Source organism: Penaeus monodon, chromosome 18 (genome assembly GCF_015228065.2).
Source record: "Penaeus monodon isolate SGIC_2016 chromosome 18, NSTDA_Pmon_1, whole genome shotgun sequence".
Taxonomy (NCBI): domain Eukaryota; kingdom Metazoa; phylum Arthropoda; class Malacostraca; order Decapoda; family Penaeidae; genus Penaeus; species Penaeus monodon.
Genome location: NC_051403.1, coordinates 38,214,829 through 38,224,828, shown reverse-complemented (window position 1 = coordinate 38,224,828; position 10,000 = coordinate 38,214,829). Strand labels below are relative to the sequence as shown.

Sequence of the window (10,000 nt, the reverse complement as noted above, 5' to 3'; positions counted from 1 at the left end):
CTAGCTGTATAGATTTTCCATAGCACAAGATCAATTCGGAAATTAGTTAGAGGAAATGGCCACTCCCGTGGAAAAGCAAAAATTGATAGAAAAAGTACATGTGTGATAGGGCCCTTATAAGCAATAACATCATTCTACAGTATTTTGTCATAGAGAAAATGGCCTTTTATCATTGTAGAGGCAAATCTTTTCCTCAGGTCCTCGCAGACGGACAAACGGTTAAAATTGAAGGCGGTCGCAGGATTTGGAAAAACAGAATGTGTGCGTGGTCAGTGTCGAGTACAGATCCTGGCACAAACTTCGAGGTCCGGTGTCCTGTTTTCGACCTTCCTTGGAGCGAGGGATGCAAAAGGTCAAGGCTGATGGTTGGAGATGGCACAGGAAACTCGGACACACTATGCGGTCGCGGAGGAAAGCATCTAGTCCTGAAGTCAAACAGAATGTGGGTTTCCTACCTTCATCGCAAGAGAGGGAAGGCCAAAGGATTCCAGTGCACGGTAACAGCTGTGCGAGGCAATAAAATAGCAGCCTTGCTTCATGGTGCTGTTGGCCCAAAGATGCCAGCATTAACAGATGAACAGCTAAAGAGAAAAACGGCAGAATTCCATTCTGAACCCTCACCATGGACAACGTGTGAGTGTGGCATCCGTGGCAATGGCAGCCTTGAGTATCCTTGGTTAGCAAGTATCAAGTTAAATTATGATGATTACAACGGCACTTCTGGCTTTGGGGTGACCACCCTCTATTCCTACTGCAGTGCAGCGGTCATCAATAGCAGGTACCTTCTTACGGCAGCCAAATGTGTGACCGATGAGCACGGATTGGCAATCGCAGCGGAAGCCTTGGATGTCGGCCTGGGGAATTATGACGTGCCAATTGATGGTCTTGTTGGCACTGAGCAGGTGTTCCAAGTAGAGGAAGTTATCATTCACCCCAATTACTCGGACCTGCAAGTGGACATCGCCCTCCTCAAGATTCCTGAGGAACTGAACATTACGAAGTACACACCTGTCTGTCTGGTTAGTGATCCAAATGAAAATCTCATAGGCAAGACCGGCCTTATGATTGGACTGGACTACTTGACGGGGCTTTGGGATCAGGAAGTGCCTATTGTCAATTCTACAGAATGTGAAGATCTAGAGAAGCTTTGCGCTAGATTCCCTGGTAACGGAATGTCCATCTGCCTTGGGGACATGGGTGGCCCATTGCACGTTCAGAAAGAGACGAAGTTCTACCAGGCAGGCATTGCCGTCTATGGATATGACTGTGAGTTGGTTGGCACGGAAAGGCCTTATACCAATGTTGCTCTCTATTACCAGTGGATCATCAGTAACACCGCCGATGCTTTGTCCTGTGAGGAAAACGCCGCTTCTGTGATATAGCTACAAGAAAGGTGCAGGAACATGCAGACTTATTATAAATACAACATATCAGAATATTAATAAATTGATTTGGGTATGATAGAGACTTGAAGAGATGCCATGAACGTCACATGAAACTGCTGTTGCCTTTTATTGTGATTTCTCGATAACTCGTACAACAAACCGATGGACGATTATCCTATGATAATTAAACTTATAAATCTATATGTTAAGAGTTTTATTTAATCAGAAAAATACTAACGAGCAAATGATCGCATGTGTTTTCATTTATTTCCAATACCTTCCGATACCAATTAGTTTTTTTAAGTTTCAACATGCTCTAAATAATAATGAACATAGATGTCCACTTTTTTATTTTCTTTTTAAAGTATTTTTTGGATGTTGTCTCATATGGAAGTGGTTCATGGAAAATATAGACAAACGGAGGGGTGAGAAATCTACAGTTATGTTATCAATCAAAATGTTAATGATTTAGTATCAGTCAATATTTTTAATAGGAAGGACCACCTGTTCAGCCAGCTTTATTTTAGGTATTACAAGACAAAAAAGAAACGAAAAGAAATGTTTTGGTTACGTACAAGAGAAAAAGGGATGGTATGTTATAAAACCTTTCAGGCTCATTTTTTCTATCAAAGGCTGTGCTCAGTGTCCCTGGCCGTTCTTTCTATGCTAACATGAAAACCATATGTAGCACTATTCTGCGTCCCCGATCACTAAGCATTCAGCCGGATAAAATATGAGTAGCAGCATTTGTGCTGTATTACTAATATCTTTACTATCATAATTGTTACTTATGCTAATATCATTATCATCACTTATATGAAACCCAGTGATATTGTTATTAACAATTATATTTCCATTGCCGTTATTATCATTATTACTATCAAATAAAGTAGAAGGAAAGGAAGAATTTCAGGGAAATGAAGTCGAAAAGGGAGAAAAAGAAAAGCTGACGGAGATAGGAGAAAAAGTGAAGCCACAGTATATTGTTTTCTACCACATGACAGAGGTATTAAGTCTGCAAGCTCTTCAAGACGAGCGTGTTTAAAGACCACGGAAGGAAGTGTTTAAAAACCACGGAAGGAAGTGAGTATATTGCAAGTTTGAGAGTTTAAAGGCCGCCAAGGAGTGACATGATGATGGAAAAAGCAAGTATCATAACACATACCATTGCATGATATACAGCCTCACTCCTTCTACGCCTGGCAATTCCAATAACTCCATCTATTAGCATGTTTGTGGACGACGAATTGACATCGCCTGTAAAGCAGCCATTTGCCGGTGGTACTGGACAGACGGCAGCCCCTGATGAGACGAGGGCGGCTGCCAAAAATGCTCCTTGTTTCCTGACAGGGCGGCCTGTCTTCCAAGGCCTGGATTTCCAGGAATTTCTTCTTTGAGTACCCCTTCTCCCCCCCCCTTCTCTCTCTCTCTCTCTCTCTCTCTCTCTCTCTCTCTCTCTCTCTCTCTCTCTCTCTCTCTCTCTCTCTCTCGATCCCTCCCTCCCTCCCTCCCTCCCTCCCATCTATCTATCTATCTCCGTAAATAAAAGAACCCAAGAGCATTACGTCTCCTCTGGCGTCAGCATAAGTCTGTGGGACAAGTTTTTCAAACCTCCTCTTGTGGTTTTGTCATCGCATCCTCTTGCTTGAATTTCGGGTTCACTTTATAAAGCGAATGTCAGAAGAAAGAGAGTAAAAAGAAGATAAGAAAAAAAAGACGACGAAGAAGAAAGAGAAGAGAAAGAAAGCGTAAGGAAGGATAAAAAACGAAAAAGAGAAGATAGGAAATTAAGAAAAGGAATTGGAATGAGATGATGAAATATTACTAGAAAAGAGAGAAAAAAAGAAAGAAAGAAAAGGAAGAAGAGAGATATGAATAAAGAGTCGAGGAATAAGAAGGATGATACTAAATAGGAAGAAATGAAGAGCGAAACGAAGAGGCCGAGGGAGGGCCATCCAGCCGCGTGTCTCCGTCGGCCGCCCACTCCTCCCAGTCCGATCAGCCGCCGCTATCAACAGGCTGGCTCGATGCCACGCGACGCTCGAAGAACATGCTATCCCCCGTGGCGCCCGTCGGCTGGAATTCCGACGGGCTTGGAATGGGAATGCCGACCAAACGCGCGACTCTCGAGGGACCCGCCGCCGTGCGCTCCCCGCAGGCGCTGGTGTCGGCAGCGAGGCCGCGGTGGCACCGAGCTCCCAGTGCCGCGACGCAAAGGACAGGGTGCTGGTGTCGTGTCTCGGCTCCTCACGGCTTCGGGGCATTCGTGACTCGAGAGCAGTCGCTGTGATTACCTTTATTTTGCCGAAATCACCTGACTGGACTCGCGAACCCTGTGCAGGTATGTTGTTATGGTCTCTGATTGGGGTTGGCCGGGAGAAAAGATCGGGGAGTCACTAATAAGACTCTTCCTGTTTTGTCACTGCTTCTCTCTCTCTCTCTCTCTCTCTCTCTCTCTCTCTCTCTCTCTCTATATATATATATATATATATATATATATATATATATATATGTATATATATATATCCCTCTCTCGCTCCCCCCCCCCCCCCTCTCTCTCTCTCTCTCTCTCTCTCTCTCTCTCTCTCTCTCTCTCTCTCTCTCTCTCTCTCTCTCTCTCTCTCTCTCTCTCTCTCTTGCTCTCGGCATAGAGGAAAATAAGTGACCTTACTCTACCAGAAAACCGTGTTCATTACTTATTTCATGTCGACTAAAGAGCTGTTTAATACAAGACTTTACATTCCGGCAAAGGAGGGAAGAAAAACAGAAGAGAACTAAAAGAAGAAGAAGAAGAAGAAGAAAAAAAAAGAAGAAGAAAAAAGACGATTTAACAGAAATGCAAATGAAAATAAAATGTTTATAATGATAATAAAATTATTTTTATCATTATCATTACCATTATTCACATAATAATGATATCAACGTTAAAAAGACACTTATCCTATGACCTTGACACGATTACAACATTAAGAAGTAATCGATGATAATAGCGAATGAGATAATCATTAATGGTAAAATCAAAGATAATGATAATAATCATTGACATGATACTTTTCATGTCAATAATGATGGTGATGATAACGTTAGTAAGGATATCTTTACAATAATAATAATAGTAATAATTATACTACTACTAATGATGATGATGATGATGATGATGATGATGATGATGATGATGATGATGATGATGATGATGATGATGATGATGATGATGATGATAATAATAATAATAATAATAACAATAATGATAATAATAACAACAACAACAATACTAATAACAAGGATAGCGATGATGATAATAATGACAATGGGAATCATAATAAGGATAGTAATAATGATTATAATTACAATGATGAAGATAATAATACTAACAATGATATTGATAATGATGATAACAATGAGATAAAAATGATGATAATAATGATATAAAACTACTACTGCTACTACTAATAATAACAATTATAATGGTAATAATAATAACAGTAAAGAAAATAATAGTAGTCATAATGATGATAACAACAATTATGATAATAACAATGATAACGATAATAATAATGATAATGATAATAATAATAGTAATGATGATAAAACAATAGTAATAATTATGATAATGATAATGATATTATGATAGTAATAAAAAGATAATAATAATGATATTAATAATGACATTAATAACAATGATAAATAGAATAGTAATAATTGTAACATTCATAATGATTATAATGATAATAATAATGATGATGATAACGATAATAATAGTAACAATAACAATAATAATAATAATAAAAAAAAAATAATAAGAATAACAAATATGATAATAACAATAATAATAATAACAATAATAAAATAATAATAGGAATAATAGGATAATAATATGTAAATATAAACTAATATATAATGTATATAGATAATAATAATGAATGATAATATAATAATAGTATAGAATAAGAATAAATAATAAAAATGAGATATGATAATAATAATAAGAATAATAATAAGTAATAATAAGTAATATGATGATGAACATAATAATAATATTAAATGATATGATAATAAATAACGATAATAGATAGATGATAAATGATGAATAGAAATAATAATATATAATAAAATAATAATATGATTGATATAATAGTAATGATAATATGTTTAATAATCAATAAAATGATAATATGATAATATAATGATGATAATTAAACGATAACAATAATGATAATAAGATAATAATGATTATGATGTAATATGATAATAATATAATATGATAATGAAATAAAGTAGATAATAATACAATGGTATAAACAATAATAATAAATTGATATACTATCTACTAAAATATAATTATAATAATAATAGATAATAATAATATAATATATAATATAAAATAAAAATAATGATATTGATAATTATAATATATATAATGATAATAATGATAATAATAATTAATTATAATAATGATAAAAATAATAATAATAATAATGATAATAATAATAATAATAAAAATAATAATAATGATAATAATAATCATGGTGATAAATATAGTAATGATAATGATAATAATAATAATAATAATAATAATAATAGTAATAATAATAATAATAATAATAATATAATAATAATAATAATATAATAATAATAATAACAATATTGATTATGATAATAGCAAATACAATAATAATAATACTTATAATTAAAATGACAATGATGCTGATAGCAATAACGATGACGATGATATTTATAATGATAATGATAATGATAATGATAATAATCATAACGATGATGATGATAATTATAATAATAATGAAAATATTACTACTACTACTACTACTAATAATAATAATGATAATAATAACGATAATAATCATCATCATCATCATCATCATAACAGTAACAATAATGATAATGGTAATAATAACAATAACGACAACAATAACAATAACAGTAATAACGATAATAGCAATAATGATAACACTGATAATAATAATAATGTTAACAGTAATATATAGTAATACTAAGAGTAATAAAGATAATAATATAATACAAGAGTAATACTACTACTACCATTGCAAATAATAACAGCAATAACAATGAATAGCAATGAAAATGAAAATAATTATAATGCTGGTAATATTAATCATAGTAATAATGATAATAATGATAATTATATCATTATAATTATCATAACAATAATGAAAATAATGATAATAATAATAATAATGATTAATAAAATTTCATTGGTAACAATAACAGTAATGATAATAAAAATAACGATAATAATGATACTACCACTACTACTGCTTCTATTACCTTTAGTAGTAATAATAATAATAATCATAATTATGATAATAATAGTAATGACGATAATAATAATAATAATAATAATAATAATAATAATAATAATAATAATAATAATAATAATAATAATAATAATAATAATAATAATAACAATAATAATAATAATAATAATAATGATAATTATTATTATTATTATTATTATTATTATCATCATAATGTTAATAATAATGATAATAATAATGATGATTATAATAATAATAATAACAATGATAACAACAACAACAACATTATGATGTCTCCCCCCTCCACCTCCCTCTCTCTCTCTCTCCACGACACACACTGCACCACAACCACGGGCCAAGACACCTCCTTTTTCATATGCCCGAGATTCTGTTTAAATGGGTTATCGATGCCTTGTATTCTTCTGTTTTATAAATTATCGATCAATATCCAGATTCTGGGCAGGTCTAGCTTCCGATTAAAGTATTGCTGAGAAATAAAAATCTGTTTTATTTGTAAAGGGCCTGGAACTGTGGCGCTCCGGGGATACTCATGGTCTCCAGTGTGCCTAGTCCATTAACATTTTATATTACGTTTTACATACTAAGGAACCTCCCCGTGGAATTTCCCAGAAAAAAGCCTCTTCTGCACAAATGGCAAGTCTTTGATCTCATGGATACACCTTTGATAAGTACTGCAGTGACCGCAACCCTTTTACAGTTAAGCAAATATGACGATATCGCCTTATGTGAAGCTTGCGTAAGTCATTTCTATTCATGCCAGACCTGAGCGACTTGGTTCGAAAACTTAGCTTTTTACTAGTGTTCCGTGAGACAGAAGGCATAATCCAGTAGTTGTGTTGCAGATAATATATCCAGAAAGAGAGGAGAGAGAGAGAGAGAGAGAGAGAGAGAGAGAGAGAGAGAGAGAGAGAGCGAGAGAGAGAGAGAGAGAGAGAGAGAGAGAGAGAGAGAGAGAGACAGACAGGCAGACAGACTGAGAGAGACAGGAAGCCAAAAAGAAACAGTAGATACACAGACACATAGATAGACAGATAGAGAGGAGAGAGAGAAGAGAGATGAGAAGAGAGAGAGAGAGAGAGAGAGAGTGAGAGAGAGAGAGAGCGAGAGAGAGAGAGAGAGAGAGGAGAGAGAGAGAGAGAGAGGGCATAAATTTATCGGCAGGTGTTGCCTTCGTGCACACTCATGAGCTGAACCACATGATTATATTTGCTTTTCAGCTAATTGCATTCAGGTGTTCCGCCTACAGGAGAAACACCTGGAAATGTAGAAAACGAGGGGAAAGTAACATGCATCTTGAACTGAATTTTATTTTGATTATAAATGTATATGATGTGATTTTTTTCAAGTGTATTTTGCGTAACCTTGATATATGTTTTTATGTGTGCCTGAGTCCGTGTATGTGGGTGAGTGTTTCTAAGCAGCATACGTGTGCGTGTTATTTGTGACTTCTGATATATATCACATCTATTGATAAATAAGTGGATATATGAAAAGGGTACGATCTTGAATTCAGCGTCTTGCCGATACTTTATATGCTTCAATCAATCACTTTCCCATAGATTTCCTATCGTGTTTTCTTCATTAGTTTTTGAGTGTTGTTACTTTTTTCGCAGTGCCGGGCTAGTGGTAGTAGTAGTTACTAGTTGTTGTTAAGGGTATATTACTATATGACACGATATAATGTTATTGGTCACGCGTCACCACCTTATGATTTATTGTACTATACATCATTCTTGATATTTTTATATATGTCTATTTGTCACTCGTAACATTCCTATTATAACGTTAGCAGCTACTCGATTTACACCTCAGGTGTAGTTACTGCAATTACATTTATTATAATTCTTTCCAGTATCATCATTCGTAAAATTTCTAATCTTTCTTATGAAACCTATCCATATTATTCACGTGATCAAGGCCCTTTTCCTGGCTGCATTATTTAACTTTTTATTTTTTATTATTATTATTATTTTTATTTATTTTTTTTTTGTCAATACCTGTATGTATAGGTGACGGGGCGGCGCTAGTAGATAAAATCACCTTGCGATATGTTTTGCTTTCATGAAATATTCATCCGTGAAAATACGCAATCTCTGTGGCTACTAAAGAAAAACCGTCCTGTGGGGTAAGAGAGTAAAGAAGAAAAAGAAAGAGAACGCAAGAAAGTGAGAGAGAGAGAGAGAAGAGAAGAGAAGAGAAGAGAAGAGAAGAGAAGAGAAGAGAAGAGAAGAGAAGAGAAGAGAAAAGAAAATAAGAAAGAAAGAGAAGCAGAAAAAAACGAAAGAGAGAAAAAAAATGAAATAAAGTTACAAACCTCTCTCGATCTCGATAATAAATACATTGAGTCTATTTACCACAGCCAACAAGGTCCCCAATTTACACGAGGCGCTGAGTTAATGCATCTTTCCTTGAACACAAGCCATCAACAGAGGATTATCAGGCAAAATGTGAGCGCGACTTTAAACAAGTGGCAACTTAAATCTGTCCGCACTTGAGAGAAAAGAACATTGAGAATTAATAAGGGTTTTATATTAGGAAAAAAATCGATATATTAGAGAAAATATGACAATAGTAATACTGATTATAACAATGGTAATGATGACAGTAATGATAATAATGATATAAATGATAATGATAACAGTAACAATAATGATAATGATGATAACAGTAGCAATAATTATAATAATAACATCGATATTGATAATAATGACAATGATAATGATATTAGAATATTGATAATAGTGATTATGAATATAATAATAACAATATCAGTAATGATGATGATTAAAAAAAATAATAATATGATGATAACAACAAAAATAACAAGATAATAAGAATGGTGATAATGATAGTAATACTAATAATGATGATAATAAGAATAGTAATAATAACACTGATATCTACTAATAATAACAATAACACTGATATCTATAATAAGAATTATACTGATGAAATCAATAAGGGCAGTAGTACTAAGATTTAGAGTAATAACGATAATGATAATGATGACCATGAAAATGATAACACGGGTGTTTATGATAACAGCAATAGTAATATTAACATTAATAACGATGATGGTAAATCTAATGATAATGGTAATAATAACAATAATGAAAAGGATAATGATAAGAATAATGAGAATGATAATATTAGTATTAAAGATAATAATAATAATAGTAATAATGATAATAATAATGGTAATGATAATGATGATGATGATGATAATAATAATGATACTAGAATAATAACAATAATAAGGATAATAATAACAATAATGATAATAATAATAACAATGATATA

At 33.2% G+C, this 10,000-nt stretch overlaps 2 protein-coding genes across 2 annotated transcripts in view; both read left to right on the top strand.

Annotated features, from left to right (window-relative positions):
* Positions 1-1,634, top strand: part of LOC119584484 (transmembrane protease serine 9-like) — an 11,212-nt gene extending 9,578 nt beyond the window's left edge. Inside the window, exon 3 of the mRNA XM_037933127.1 lies at positions 198-1,634. Coding sequence (XP_037789055.1) covers positions 198-1,382 — 1,185 coding nt within the window. The 3' untranslated portion in view covers positions 1,383-1,634. The remainder of the gene's footprint in view (positions 1-197) is intronic.
* A 1,279-nt stretch (positions 1,635-2,913) lies between these two features.
* The window catches only part of LOC119584480, a 29,487-nt gene continuing 22,400 nt past the window's right edge, over positions 2,914-10,000 (top strand). Inside the window, exon 1 of the mRNA XM_037933122.1 lies at positions 2,914-3,726. The gene's annotated coding sequence lies outside the window, so the exon portion shown is untranslated. The remainder of the gene's footprint in view (positions 3,727-10,000) is intronic.